Raw genomic sequence first — 16,179 nt, forward strand, 5'->3', positions numbered from 1 at the left:
GTACAGTCTGAAAATATCCAACATATAAACTAGAGGAAGATAGGGAAGGAGAAGGCGGAACTGCGGTCGCCAAGTAGCTACCTCGCAATCTTCAAGTGAAAGTCCGCATAATATAATCAACAACCGCTACCGTGACCCGAGACACCTGGATCTGCACACAAGGTGTAGGGGGTAACGTGAGTACACCAACTCAGTAAGTAACAAGTCCAACCTATGGACTGACAAGTAGTGACGGACCAAACCTCAACAGGTAATAACATATATCGGAACAGGAAATATAGACATGCTTGCAGTTCAAGTAAAGTTCAACAGTATTTAAAATGCAACTGAACAGTACAAAGTTCAAAACTCAGAGATTTTACATATACCAATGCACAACTAGCATGATCAATGTTCCATGAATCTCCACTCATAAGCGCTCACCCCTCGGTACTGTATATGGACATCCGGCCCAGGGAAGATCCATCCCGGAATATACATCACTGACCGCAGTCGTCCAATACCGAGGACACAGGCCAATCCAGCTTCACGGAGAAGATCCATCTCCCGGTATAATACTTCGGACAAGATCCATGTCCACGGAAGATCCATCCCTCAATATCATTATATGCGCTCATTGGGGGTGTAAAGAATCCGGAGGGGCTTCTCTCATTAGCCCAAGCGCTATAACAAAGCCAACAAAGGCTGTTCAATATCTCGCTGCGATGTGTAGCTCAATCTCATACTGTCACTCAATATCAGGCTCTCGGCCTCCCTCAGTCATAACTCACCAGTCTCACACACAGGCTCCAAATGTCATGATACGAGCCCGGTCAACAATAAGATGTGACAAATAGTAATAATCGAGACTTAGACATGATATAATATGTATGAAAAGGACTAAGCACAGAATATCAGTAAAATAAATTATATGACAGCAGGAAATGACCTCTTAGGTCTCAATAATATCGGCGTGAAGCCTTAACATGATTATCAACATGATTTACAGCTCAAAAACTAGATCACATAATTACAGCACAGATATCGGTAAGAAAGAACCATTTAAGCGGTGTTCTGGAATGATCCATGCCGCGTTTTTCCATGGTGCACGCCCATACGCCCGTCACTTGGCATAGCGTCACCTTCATAATAATCATAGAACACATAGTTCGGGGTTTCGAACCCGCAGAACCAAGATTCGAAGCGTTACTTACCTCAAGCCAAGCCAAACTCTAGCCCGCGACGCCCTTTCCTCTCGATTCGGCCTCAAAATGCCTCGAATCTAACCAAAATCAGTTCATAACCATCAATATATGCTAGAGGAGTGAAACTCATACGAAATTAATCAATTACAACACAAATCCCAAAATTGGCCAAACCCGATCCCCGGGCCCACATTTTGGAATTTTTACATCAATGGAATTCTTATTCCCCCACGAGTTCATTCATACCAAAAATACCAAAATCCGATCACAAATGACCCCTCAAATCCCTAATTTTAGGCCTCCAATTTTCTAAGCCCTAACCCCCAATTTGCTACTGATTTTCCCATAGATTTCAAGCTTACAACCTTAAAAATCATCATAAAAACGAGTTTAGGGACCAAGGACATTACCTCTAAGAAACCCTCTTGAATTCTCCCTTCAATTTGCTCTCCAAAGCTTCTTTCCATTTGAAATGTTATGAAAAATATACCCAAATTCGCGAAGGGAACCTTTTATACTTTCTGGCCCAGGCTTTTCGCACCTGCGGTCCCTACACCGCACCTGCGGCCAAAGCACCGTATCTGCGGTTTTCACTTAAAACCAACATTCCGCATCTACGCCTCACCTTTCGCATCTGCAATCTCGCAGGTGCGACCAATTATCCGCACCTGCGCTTCATCCCTTCACACCAACTTCCGCATCTGCGACTAGCCTTCCGCTTCTGCGGTCGCTCACCTGCGGTCCCCAAGTCGAAGGTGTGGTTATGACAGTGGTTGAGCAGCTTCAACTGCAAATCTCAAACACCAAATCTCCCGTCAACCATCCGAAATCACCCCTCGGAACCTCAACCAAAAGCATGAGCAAGTCATATGCCACCTTCCAAACTTGTACCAATCTTCAAAACACCTAAAAAAATATCGAAACATCAAATTAACCACGGATTCAAGCCTAAGAACTCTAAAACTTCCGAATTCCGCTTTTGATCAGAAGTCTATCAAACCTCGCCCGAATGACCTGAAATTTTGCACACACGTCTCATATGACACAACAGACCTACTGTAACTCCCAGAATTCCATTCCGACCCCTATACAAAATCTCCGCTATCAACCGAAAAACGCCAAAAATCCATTTTCGCCAATTCAAGCCTAAATCTATTCCGGACCTCCAAAACAGATTCTGATCACGCTCCTAAGTCCCAAATCACCTCCCGAAGCTATCCGAATAAAAAAAATCCAAATTCCGGGATCGTTTGCTCACCAGTCAACTTCCAGTTGACTTTTCCAACTAAAGGCCAACTTAAGAGACTAAGTGTCTCAAACCTTCCCAAAACCATTCCCGATTCGAACCGACTGACCCGATGCCACATAACACGGATAAACAAAGCATAAAGAAGCAAAAATGGGAGAAACGGTGCGGTAACTCATGAAACGACCGGCCAGGTCGTTACCGAAATGACATATAACAACAATCCAAACAAGCTGTTAATACTAAAAATAGCCGATCCGTATATGATATATGTATATATATATATATATATATATATATATATATATATATATATATATATATATATATATATATATATATATATATCGGCTAGGAAAAGTAAACAATAGATTCAACCAACTCTTCCTATAATGATTCCATTTTTTTGCAATTTAGTTAGAAGCCCAACTCTGTTTTTTTCGCCTTAGCCAGTTTTGATATAGAAGCCCACACCAGTAGGTCTTATCGCCCAACCCTAAATCTTTCCTCCCTTTTTTCCTTGCAAAAACGACTTCATTGTCTTCACTCCAAATCAAAATTTGACATGTGCGCAAAAACAAGTTCAGAATCTTCAGCCAGTTAACTCCCAAAGCTAAAACCCAACCAAAACCCTCGCCTCTTTCCACCATCGTGCCAGCCGAATTCCTCAACCCTCCATTTACCTTATCCTCTGTTCAAGGGCGGCTCCGTAAAATTGGTGGCCTAAAGCAAAATTTTAATAAGAGGCCTTATACTTTTTTTTATTAGTACGTATACACACATATATGCAAAAAAATTAATCTTGCCATTTTTTTCATACTTGTTGTTTCTCGCATATATTCTTAAATAACATAAAGTCTTTAACTTCACATAGTAATATTATTATTTATATTAGAATAGAAAAAATTAACTAAATGAGATATTAGACATGTATTTGTAATATGTTACCTTTGATATTGTTGTAAAAAATATATTTACTAATATAAAGATTTAAATAGTTTAATTCAAAATCTTAAAAATATTTTTACTGTTTAAATGTGGACACCTTTCTTTCTTTTTTACAATTTTTTTTGTACTTTTTATATTTTTTCTATAAACATTAATATTGTCTAATTTGAAATAAAATTATGAAACCCATTATTAAATACTTTGGAGGACCTAAATCAAGGTTTTACTAGTCTCCTACTAGAATCACTTATCCGCCCCTGACATTCTCAATAAAATTTATAGAGTCTCACTTAAAATAAGGCAACTATGACAAGAGCATTAAAGACAACGAGTTTGTCATTCAGTTACCAAATGTGAATGAAACTGGTTGAACAATACGTTTATAGTGGGGCAGTAGTCTGTAAATAATTTTTGATTGTCAATGAGAGGCAGCTCAACAAAACTGGCGGCCTAAACCAAAATATATTAAAAAGACCCTGAAACGTCGTTTATAAAATTCATATAATATTGAGACAAAAAAAAACCTACATGACTTAGATATAGTGGTGAGAGCACAGCTCATGATGTATGAGTTAGGCATTCCTCATATGGTATTGAATTCTTCCCTTAAGTGAAAATGGTAAAGGGTGAGCCCATTATTCATCATGTTTTGAACCTTGTGACATTTGCCTAGGGGATTTCTCAGTTAAAAAAAATGAGACACAAAAGAACATGCTTTCTGGTGTGTGGATCAATCAAATGTGACAAAAAAATTAGTTAATTTAGAGAATTGGAGTTGAAATTAGAAGTAAAATCGTAAGAACCATGAAAAAAGACTATACATAAAGAAAGAAAAATAAAATTTATGAGAAGGTAAATATATTATTTAATTTAGTGAAAATCTTTTTTCCAATTAATTCACTCAATCTTACGTCTACCAAATGTTAAAAATTATTAAAATTTGAAATCTTTTATTAATAATTATTTAAATATAAATTATGGAGTATATATTATATAATAATATAATACTAGTAATTTTTATTTTTGGGGCCTTAATTATTTGGGGCATAAGGCAAGGGCTTCACTTGCCTTACCCTAGAGCCGCCCTTGCCTCTGTTTCCACCTTCACTGAAGTTATCAGAAAATATGAACAAAGTAGAAGAAAGAGCAGCAGAGGAGGAAGAAGAGGAGCAGAGCTTCGAGGAATTAGGAGTTGATCCTCGTCTCATCCGTGCCTTAACCAAGAAATCTATCCTTAAACCTACCCCTATTCAGCGTGTTGCTATTCCCCTTATCCTCGTAAGTTTATTACTCCTACAATACTTACATATTCATATCTTCACAATTTTACTGATATCACTGGCTCTTTTTTTTTTTTTTAGGAAGGGAAAGATGTGGTTGCCCGAGCTAAGACTGGTTCTGGAAAGACCTTTGCTTATCTCCTTCCTTTACTTCAGAAGCTCTTTACTACTCAGTCACCTTCAACCAAGAATCTTGCACCCACTGCTTTAATTCTTGTACCCACTAGGGAATTGTGCCAACAGGTGAAAATTTGCTGCTTTTATTTTGGGAAAATTTAATTTTCTTTGAAGTTTGTGTGTATGTTTTATTTGAGTTTATTGGTTCAGGTTTGTTCAGAGGCCAATTCGTTGATTGAACTATGTAGAGTGCAATTGAGACTTGTTCAATTGACTAGCTCCATGTCTGTTTCTGAATTGGTTGGTTCTTTTATTCACTATTGTTTTGCTGATTATTACTATTAGTTTCTGATCTTTTTATGTATATGTGATAAAATGGTGTGGAGATGGTAAATTTATGAACTTTTTGTTTCAGAAAACTACGTTGGCGGGGCCTCCTGAAATTGTTATATCTACTCCTGCTTGTATACAGACATGCTTGAAGAATGGAATTATTCAAGCAAAAGCTGTTCAGGATTCTCTCTCCATTCTCATTCTCGATGAGGTGGGTTAGTTTACATAATAAACTTTGTTCCTTGGAACTTCCTCTAGTTGCAAAAATACTTTTTACTGTTATGAGATACTAGCATATAATGAGTTGCATTGCTCAAAATCTCAAAAATTCCACTGTAAAGGTTGGACAGTAGTAATGCGATAAGTCTTCTAAGTGTAACCGCACATTGTCTGTATTTGTTTGAAATGACATGAGGTTGATAATTATGTTTTCTGTATCAGGCAGATCTTCTTTTGTCATACGGATATGAAGATGATCTGAAAGCTCTTACATCTCACGTACCAAGACGTTGCCAGTGCCTTCTGATGTCTGCAACCTCAAGGTATGCTCGCCTTACTCCATCGGCGCATATATTATAAGCAAATTCTTGCATTCCTTAAATGCTGCATATATTGATTTTATCCATCAGAAAGTTCTTGACTTCTTTTCTCCTTCACTTTTACCATCTCACTTCCCACCTTTGCCCCCCTGCCGGAAGGTTTCGGTATGAAGTATGAACTTATTTAATCATGTTAACTTTGCAGTTCTGACGTTGAAAAGCTGAAAAAGCTTATTTTACACAATCCCTACATCTTAACTTTGCCTGAAGTCGGTGACACAAAGGATGACATTATACCAAAAAATGTTCAGCAATTTTATGTAAGTATACAACTTCAATAGTTCTTTTAACTGACTTAGTGTTCTGTCCTTTGTTCAGCATTTTTACATTAAGAATTTTGATAGGAGAGCTTTTGAAGGTGCAAAATGAATTATGTACAGTTGAGGAGTAGCCTCTTATCCCTTATTTCCTCTTGGTGCACACATGAGATCCCTGTATGTATAGAAGACTGTGGCTTTTGTAGAAAATCATTTCTTTTTGTAAGTTTTTCCATTTACTGATTCGTAATCTGTCCTTTCTTCAACAGTTTACATTAAGAATTTAGGTGCCTTTAATTGTTATTTATCATCTGATAGATATGTTTAAATTCGGTACTATGATCCTCATACTTTTGGCTTCTGTAATACTGACTAAGAAGCCGCAGCTTCTGTTGTAATGCGTGGATTTAGGATACGTCTACAATGCTAAATTATCATACATGTTCAATCATCACACAGTTTTCAGCCACTTTTGGTGGATAAGTGCCACATTTTGACACTAATTTCCAGTAGGCAGTGGCACTGCTGTCCTCTACAGGACTTTATTGTGTTCTAGACATCTCATTAAAACAAATACACCTCAACATCTGTGTGTTTTTTGTTGTTGTAATGTTGTTTTCTTTTATAGCTTTATTGTCTCTGACAAACTTTTACTGTTTGTTCAGATTTCTTGTGCTGCTCGTGATAAGCTTGTCCATATCCTTGCCCTCTTGAAGCTAGAGTTGGTTCAGAAAAAAGTGCTGATATTTACAAATTCAATTGACATGAGTTTTAGACTCAAACTATTCTTTGAGCAGGTATATTCATGTACGAGGTGCCACTAATTATGATAGGACTTGTTATCAATATATAAATGCTTTACTAAGTAAAATATCACTTTTATCTTCTTGTACCTCTTTTAGAAAGCACTAAAACTCTTTATTGCTTGAAACTTATTTTCTTCTCTATTATTATTATATTAACTTTTTTTCAAAAGCACCTCTCTTTAGGAATCATGAAGTTAGTTCTATTATACCTCCCGGTCTGTGGATGGTGCACCACATAGAGGGGAGTGCTTTTTAGTTTGTGCTCGGTCATACACTCATAGTTGAAAGTTTTAGGGAATCGTGGATGCGCTGGATGTGCAAAAGTGTATATTTTGCTTGTACAAAACCCAATTGCCTCTATTTTAACTATTTCCTAGAAGGCTACATCTTACGACCTGTAATCTTCTGCTTGTATGTTATTAACTTATTGGTCTATGTTTCAGATGCTATACTTACGGCTGGCCTGAGGTGTTCCTGATAGTATTTTTAACATCGGTGTTCATTTTTGGCAGTTTGGGATCAAGTCTGCAGTATTAAATGCGGAGCTGCCTCAGAGTTCTCGTCTGCACATCCTTGAGGTCTGTTATATGAGTGTTGAATGCCAAGAAATGCACACCCTTTGTATGGTTTTTGTTATTGTTCACTCCTTCTCTCTGAAGTCTAATGTTGCATCTAATTTTCTTCTTTTATATCAGGAATTCAATGCTGGGCTATTTGATTACTTGATTGCGACTGATGAAAGTCAATCAGAAGGAAAGGAACAGGTCGATGATCAAAATGGCAATGAGCGGAAGAAATCGAAGAAACACCGAAAACATAAATTGGATGCAGAGTTTGGCGTGGTTAGAGGGATAGACTTCAAAAATGTGTATACTGTAAGTTTGTTGTGTTCTTTGTGGAATCTTGTCCTCTATTTGGCAGCTGATGTTCTTTTTCTTTTATCATTTCCCCTTGAGCCATTTAGTGATAGAGGATATACTCCCAGTATCTGCTCTTTCATAGACCTAATACTCCACATTCTCTCTGTGGCTTATTTTGAACAGGTGATAAATTTTGAGATGCCTCAAACAGCTGCAGGCTATGTACATCGAATTGGACGTACTGGAAGAGCATATAATACTGGAGCATCTGTCTCTCTTGTGAGTACATTGAAGGCATAGCTGAAATTATTGATGCACAATTGCGATTTCTAGAATATAATCTAGTTGACAACTTCTGGATATCAGATTTTAGATTATGTGTTTAAATGTTGTTTAGTTTTAAGTGTTAAACTGCTGATTTATATATAATTTAGCTCTTGGCATTAACAAATAAGCTGAAGTTCTTATTTTGTACTATCGTTGAATTTACTTTTCATTGGAGGGATCCATGAGTTTGTAGAGTTAATGATCTGTTTTCGTACATTTTCTGTAACATTACTTATTCTTCTTTTCCTACGAATTTTCATATGAGGAATGCAGTAGAGAACTATATGTTTTCTACCTTAGTAACCATATCTTTATTCTGCTACAGGTATCTGCTGAAGAGACAGAAATGTTTGAAGAGATTAAATCCTTACTTGGGGAAAATGATGATAAGGTGTCACAGTTTATTGCCCCATTCCCGTTGCTGAGTAAGAACGCAGTGGAGTCTTTGCGTTACCGAGCCGAGGTAAAAGTTTCATCAATTATACTTGTATTGGAAGACGGTTCAGTAGTCATTGTGTGATAAGTATCAATTGGGAGTCTTGCAGAGTTAGGAGAGTGTCACCTAGTCCCAGTTGCAGTGAGCTTCGTGGAACTGAGGTTATCAAGGGGGGAGTGTCTTACGAGATATATGTGGCTTCCTGCTTTAGTTATCTTGAGTACGCTTTTGGGAAAAGAAACAAACAAATATTGTGATGTTTCATTCAGTTTTAGAACTGCTTAACTAGTGAAGTTTATTGGTTAAAAGCATAAACGATTTGGAGTTATTGTCTTGATGTCCTTTAGATAAATGCAGCCCAGATGCTCCAAGCTGTAAGACAGTAGATTATTAGTAAGTCCATATTTTGTCAACTTCTTGATGCACAAGCATGCAAAGACTACACAGAAGATCCATGCAAGTAAAACTAGCTCGCGTGACTACTGAAAGCTTTTAGGAAGTTGGTTATAGCTACAGGCCCCTCACCCTTCCCACATCGCCAGGACAGTAGGAAGTTAAAAAAAGAACATTCAAAAGTTAGAAAGGAGTATACTTCGAATTCTATACTGGTGCAGTCTGCCGATATCCTTGTTTCAAAAGTCTAGATAGCTTGACTGGCATCTTTTATGTAGGATGTTGCAAGGAGTGTCACGAAAATTGCTGTAAGAGAATCACGGGCTCAGGATCTGAGGAACGAAATTCTTAATTCTGAAAAGTAAGCTACTCTTTTTTCCATGTTCTCCTCAGAATAGCTTATTTTCCTTTGCTTTTTGGTCACAGATATTCTTGCTTATTGGGGTTATTCTGACTAGTACTGAAAATATGGCCCTGATTCTTTTATTTAATTACCATGTTTTTCTGTCCAAGGATAATTGTCATGTTTCCATCCAAATAGGTGTTACTCCCTACTCATCCCATTCTTTTTTGATAAGGACCTCCTTATCCCATTCTTCATCACCTTAAGATGTTCTAAAATGTGATGAGATCTGATTGTACTGATTAAGACATCACTTGAATTGAAGTTCGTCCAGTTAAAAAAGGGGTGGTTTGGTGCCTACAAAAGGTTACGTGACTCTTGATTGTATGATGCATATCTGCTGAAAATTGTCAGTTTTCTTTGCCAGGAATTTCAAGATTTTAATACTCATACTTTATCAAATGAACCTGAATGGCTTATACTTTATCAACAGGTTTCAATGACTCATAATATGTAGAAGCTGCAGTAAAATATACTTGCGGGAAGAAGTTAAAATATTTGTCATCTGGTATTTGGCTGTATAGGCCCCTACTAGACTTATTATAGTGCGAGGATTAAAGGGTGCTAGAAAATAGTTGTTTGTTTGTTTGTTTGTTATTATTCTTCACCTACATTGTTAGGAGGCACTTCCCAAGTCTCTTCTTACTGTTGTATGATTTCTCCATTATATTTTACTATGCTTGACTTGAAATATTGATTAAGTGTTTTTTCCATCGGTCTTAATCAGGTTGAAGGCGCATTTTCAAGATAATCCAAAAGACTTAGGTAATTAAGCTGTAGTTTGTGGGATAATACTGTGAGTGAACACAATCATAGGACTCATTATATTCAAATGTTGTGGGCAGATCTTTTGAAGCATGATAAGATGTTAAGTAAGAAGGCACCTGCCCCACATCTACGTGATGTACCTGACTACCTGGTGGATCCAACAACACAGGAAGCTAGCAAGATTGTGAAGCTTGCTAGAGCTGCAATGGGCAATACTAATGCATCTCGCGGCAAAGGATCAAAGGGAAGGTTCCAAAGAAGCAGAGACCCTCTTAAAACATTTTCAGCTGAGGTATAACATCCGAACCTTTACTTGCACTAGCTGTAAGTGTTCGTGAATTTACATTCCTGTTTTATCTGTGTGCCACTATAAATTGAACTTAACATTTGGTCATTGTATACTAATACCACTATTGTAGTCATCAAAGTATGGTCTTAAGATGGTGTAAACAATTATACTGATTGTAGATAGGTAAAAAACCCGTATATGCTCTGATGTTTCAGTTCCTGATAGTTTCATTCATGTTTCTAGAAATAGGAATTGTTGTAGTCACAAACTAAAGATTCTACTGATCTTGTCTTGTCAACACGATGATATAGTCCTAATGGGTTCCTTGCTATGTCAAGGAACGTAAAACTTGTGGAATGCGGGTAAGTATTAGTCTATCATGTATCTTGATACTCTGTCCGAGTTATCAATGAAGTTTATTTCTTTCCTAATAATAATTATAAAATACCTTTAAGAGTGTTTTGGCAAAGTTATGTTTATTCATACAGATATGATCAGAGATTTACTTGGATCTTCTTCATCCTTTTGCTGAGTTTTCTAGTTACTTGTATTTATTATGTTTCTCACGATCAAAAATTAAGAAAAAAAATGAATAGATCTAATCACGATATCAGGTTCCTGAAGGAAAAGATTGTATAATCTTTTACTTTTAACCGCTACAGCTTCTGCCATAGCCTCTGCCCTTCGGGTGAGCACTCTGTGGTGCGCACGCACGGGGTAAATCCCCCATTGTGTAATAGCCTGCAAACCACACCGGGATGTAAACCGCACTAGGCAAGCTCTGTGCGATAGGCTCGACCCAGAAGGCATTGAGGGGGGATCGATCCCAGGTCATTTGTATGAATGACTGCCCTCCAAACCAACATGGCCATCCCCGAAGGGATGTTTTTGGTATTCTTGAGAACCAATATTTGCTATAACGATGTGGACTTGTACATTGGCCGGCGTTTGATTTGCAATATTACGAAAATCTGTTGAGGTATTTTATAAATAAAATGTCTTCTTTGATTGCAGGCACCGAAGCGAGCAGGAAAAGGTGGGATGAAGAGAAAGGCAAAAGATACTGATAATGGCCATAAATACAAAAAGAAACACTCTGCTTAAGTTTTTTAGTAAAGGGAATTTTGTAGTTTATTAGTATAATATTTGAATGAATTATTAATCATTTTTTTTTTTTGAATGCTTTCTCTGAGATACTATCAACCTTTGGTGCTTGCTCTCCCTCTGGCCTTGCTCTACCTCTGGCCTTGCTTCTCCAAGTTCTCCCCATACACCCAACCACCATTCAAGATCAATAATTTCAAATCACATGTACGTACAAGTTCACAAATTTCAATAAGAACATTTAACAGAAAATTTATTACTTGAAAAAATAATTTATAAATCAGAAAGCATCTTACACCATTTTCCTGGATACATCATGCCTCCATTTATTTTTCACTAGTAGTACACATGCACAAAAAAACAGTATCAAAAGCCTTATTTTATAAATTAAATTACCATGAGAGAGGAGGAATACTTTGTTCATTCCTAAAGAAATTTGTTGGATCAACTTTAGTCTTCACTTGCACCAATCTATCAAAATTGTTCTTGAAGTATTTCTCTCCCCAGATTTTTGCTTGAGTATAGCTTGTATTTCCTTTGTTGTTGACTCCCAAATCAAGATCTCTGTAGTTGAAATAAGCAGCTCTTGGAGAGTTTGATACATACTTAGCCATGTATCCATATAGCTTCTGAATCCAAGCTATATGTTTTTTAGAACTTTCCTTTTTTCCCCAAATCACCTCATAATGGATTGAGAATATATTTCCAGCTCTATGTGGGAAAGGGGTTTCAGATTCTGAGAAGTCATTCAACTTTCCTCCGTAAGGACTGAATTGCATTTCTCCTGAGTTTTCACCTACTTGGTTGAATAGTTTCCATATACCTTTGAGACCATTTATTGGAATAGGATGTTGCACATAGTCTGATTTTCGTTTGAAGTATCCCTTTTTATCTGTGATATTTCTGTTTAGTAACACGTCAAGTGATGTGCCCCTTGGGAAACCAAAAAAATATAGATTCGATCCAACTCATCTCAATGCAATCTTCTTTTGCCAACCCTAGTTCGGGGAAGCTCTTTTGCATTTCTTGGAGGAGTTCATCCACTCCTCCAACGAACATGCTACTGAAAGAGGCGTGGACAGTCCTTTAACCGCGCCGAAATGGAGATTCACTGCTCCTCAGGAAGAGTCTGAGGAGGAGATTGTCATCAACTTTGTCCGCGATATGTTGCCATTTGTAGATAAGTTGAGCTGCATTTTGTTCTAATGTTCGTGTCACGTTGAAGACCGTCACCTTTACTGGAATGTCAAGTAATTTCACCTTCCATGAAATAATGAGACCAAAGCTAGTCCCTCCACCTCCTCTAATAGCCCAAAAGAGGTTTTCCCCCATTGATTCTCGATCTTGGATTCGTCCATTGGCATCGATTAACTTAGCATCAATAATATTATCAGCAGCAGTACCGAATTTTCGAGACATCATTCCATAGCCTCCACCACTAAAGTGTCCTCCAACACCAACAGTAGGGCAAACCCCGGCAACAAAAGCTAGTGTTTTACTTTTCTCCGCGATTCTATAGTAAACTTCCCCTAAGGTCGCGCCAGCTTGAATCCAAGCAGTCTTGTTTTCGGTATCAATGGAGATTGATGTTAGGTTTCTAAGATCAATGATGACAAAAGGGGTTTCAGAAATATAGGAAAGGCCTTCATAGTCATGTCCACCGCTTCGAATTCTGATTTGTAGGCCATGTTTCTTGGAGCAATGTATAGCTGCCTGGATTTGAGATTCGTCTATAGGAGTGAAAATAATTGATGGTTTGAAGTCGGAGGTTATCCTTAGGTTACTTTCAAAAGAGTTCAAAATGGTGGAATATGATGAGTTTTTAGGTGTGTAGATGATTTGTGACATTGAATTTGAATTCATAGTTTTGTGAGAAAGGCATTCAAGAAAGTGATCATGGATACTTGCTGAGGTAAACCATGATGATGAAAGGCAAATTGAAATAAGAAAGAGAAAGATTTTTAACTTGTTGAAAGTTGTCATGATTTCTTGTTGCAAAGTTTGATAGTGAAATTGGAAACAAAAGAACTTCTATTTATAGTTTTGGCTTGAGAAAAAATTAAAGAAGCTTAGTTTCAAACCCTAAGACCACGTGGCACGTGGTATAGAATTTTAATGCTTTCACCTACCTCTTTCGTGTAACATTTCCTAATTTGTGGGAGAATTGTCAACTAATTTCTTTAGCTGTAAAAATAAAGTTGAAGTCTATCTGCATGCAGATATTCTTCTCTATTGATGTTAACCATGTAACCCTATTTTTTTCAGCAGAAACTAACACCCCTATAAGTGCTAATTAAAGAGAGTAGTAGCTGGACTGGTGTGTTCTTTCACTAAGTACTTGTTATTTTTAGATTCATTCGTTGTTTTAACAATCGTCATTTAGTTTACATACTTGTAAGCTAAATAAAAAAAAGAAATGAAAAATGATGGGGAGAAATAGTTGTTTTACCTTGGGACATACGTTCTTCCAAAGTGTAAATGTAAGTGCATTTTCCGTGCAAGAAAAGTATATCCATTTTAAAGACTGGTCATTTTTATTATTCATGAGTATAAAAGATGTTCACGCTTCCTCACGTTTTTTGGTCGTAACATATAAAAGTATTTAAATAGACTAATCTGAGAAATTTAACCTTACATATCTTCTAGATTTGATTAAGACACCTACTCTGATATAATTGCATAATATTGGAGTCACTTACCAGCCATAATGAGAATGCATTCTGGAGTACCTTTTGCTCTTTCTTTTCGTAAATTCCTTATTCAGTTGGTGAAGATCGTGTTATATCAAGAAAGAGGGAAACCCGAACATAAAAAAGATTTAAAAAAATTAAAAAAAATAAAAAGAACACCAAATTTTGACGTGAAAATCCTTCAAATTGAAGGTATAAACTACGGAATCACAAAGATGCAAAAAGTTTCACTATAACAATAAGAGGGTTACAAAAGTTCTCCAAATTGGCTATACAACAAGTGTCAAACACGGAGCAACAATAGCAACAAGAGCAATAACAAATCAATTGAAGAAAGAGGAGAAATCACAAAAATGAAGCTGTTGTTCGGGGCTCGAAATCGGATGCTACGAGCCTCCAAATTCGATCTCCGCCGTTTAAATTAAAGACTAAGATGTTAAGAACACTCGTTCAAAATTTCAGCGTTCGCGACTAGAGTATTTGTAAATATATTACATCGCTCTTAAATAAAAAAACTTATGTGAAAAAATTAACATTTCCTCTGCATTTAATGGATCAGAATATACGAACATAATGACTAAACAAATACTCAGTTCCTTAATTTTAACTTTTGTCCGACTTGACTTTTCAAAAGTCAAACTAAACCTTAAATAAAAGAACGCATTTTTATGAAAATTGATGGATTTCTTTTTTTGTGTCAAATTTCGTATATGAATATTGTCCCAAAAATAACTTTCACCATATCCACTGTGACATCTAAATGAAAAATATTGACAAAGTTTATGAGACAAATCTAATAATTCTATTAGATGCTATCTGATGGAAAATTATGTTCCACATGATCATAAATCCAATTTTCAACATATTATACATATCTCTACGGGTGAAAAATGAGAACGCAGAATATTCAAGACTTGTAATTGTGGTCCAACATACGTGCGTAAGTTTATGAGATAAAGCTAATAATTTTCTTAGATGCTATCTGATGGGACAAAAAATCCACATGATCATAAATCCTTTTTTCTCATATTATATACATATCTCTAAGGGTGAAAATGGAGGACGCAGAATATTTTTTTGGTGTAAAATAAATCTTATTATTCAATTATCCCAAACCAAACACATACAACGTTCATATCATTCTTTCTCCTATCCTTTCTGTTCTTAGGAATTGCCCTGAACTTCTAATCTATTAGGACTCTCTTTCTTGAAAGAATGGAAAAAGACTCCTAAAATGATTAAATCTCCTTAATATGTCTTTCCTTTTCTTGGAAGACAAGTTTTGCACATCCATAAATTAAGGATCTCTGCTTCTCACAAGAGCACAAAAAAAATCCACAATGTAGTCAGTAAAGAGTTTTGTTTAAGGGGAGATTTTTCTCTCGATAGTTTTTCTTCTTTTATATTAGCTTTATCATATGTAGATCAATTGACCAAACCATAATAAACTATTATGCTTAGTTAGTATATTTTTCTTTTGTCGTCTGATTTATCGTCCACCAAGCTTTGTATTATTAGTTTTCGCATGCACCATATTATTTCGATCCCAACAAGTGGTATCAGAGCCAATGGTTCAGAGTCAACGGTTGAATGAGGTTGAAGACAGAATCAATACGTGTTTAGATCAAGACGATAATGAAGATTTATTCAAAAAAAATTGAATATGATACTACATGTGAAGATAAATTTACAATCACAATTGTATTCAAAACGCCTGTTGCTGCATCTCTCTTTTTAACCCATATTTTGGCCACTTTTAACCAATGTCAGTTTTAAGTCATGCCTACTTGTAACGCATGAGTTCCAATGCCAGTTTTAACTCACGCTTCTTTTTAATGCGTGAGCTTCTTTTACCTCATGTATATTCTTAACACGCGGGCTCCTTTTAACTCATACTTGGGCTTCTTTTAACCAATACCAAGATTTTCAACCTATACCGATTTTTAATCATGGCAAGCAGCAGTGATGAAGATTATGTGAAGAAGGTGAATCAACTTTGTCAAGAAACTTCAAGCCAAGGGGAGATTGTTAGGAATTGCCCTGAATTTCTAATCTATTAGGACTCTCTTTCTTGAAGGAATGAAAAAAGACTCCTAAAATGATTAAATCTCTTTAATATGTCTTTTCTTTTCTTGGAAG

At 36.4% G+C, this 16,179-nt stretch overlaps 1 protein-coding gene and 1 pseudogene across 1 annotated transcript; one reads left to right on the top strand and one right to left on the bottom strand.

Moving 5' to 3' along the window:
- Positions 4,414–11,467, top strand: LOC109208523 (DEAD-box ATP-dependent RNA helicase 16). Its single transcript, XM_019371652.1, has 15 exons — positions 4,414–4,656; positions 4,740–4,901; positions 4,986–5,075; positions 5,191–5,319; positions 5,550–5,650; positions 5,853–5,967; positions 6,630–6,761; positions 7,283–7,348; positions 7,466–7,645; positions 7,814–7,909; positions 8,283–8,420; positions 9,065–9,147; positions 9,917–9,954; positions 10,035–10,249; positions 11,261–11,467. Exons 1-15 carry the CDS (start codon positions 4,504–4,506, stop codon positions 11,348–11,350), a joined length of 1,788 nt encoding a protein of 595 aa, XP_019227197.1. The 5' UTR covers positions 4,414–4,503; the 3' UTR covers positions 11,351–11,467.
- LOC109208533 lies at positions 11,743–13,350 on the bottom strand (annotated as a pseudogene).

The sequence above is a fragment of the Nicotiana attenuata genome, chromosome 2, assembly GCF_001879085.1.
Source record: "Nicotiana attenuata strain UT chromosome 2, NIATTr2, whole genome shotgun sequence".
Classification (NCBI taxonomy): Eukaryota; Viridiplantae; Streptophyta; class Magnoliopsida; order Solanales; family Solanaceae; genus Nicotiana; species Nicotiana attenuata.

What these genes read in the sequence shown, in the direction of transcription:
- LOC109208523 (XM_019371652.1), top strand. Translation starts at nt 4,504, where the DNA reads ATGAACAAAGTAGAAGAAAGAGCAGCAGAGGAGGAAGAAGAGGAGCAG. An exon ending in CTGATGTCTGCAACCTCAAG is followed by an intron (nt 5,651 to 5,852) that starts GTATGCTCGCCT and finishes TTAACTTTGCAG; the next exon opens with TTCTGACGTTGAAAAGCTGA. An exon ending in GAAATTCTTAATTCTGAAAA is followed by an intron (nt 9,148 to 9,916) that starts GTAAGCTACTCT and finishes GGTCTTAATCAG; the next exon opens with GTTGAAGGCGCATTTTCAAG.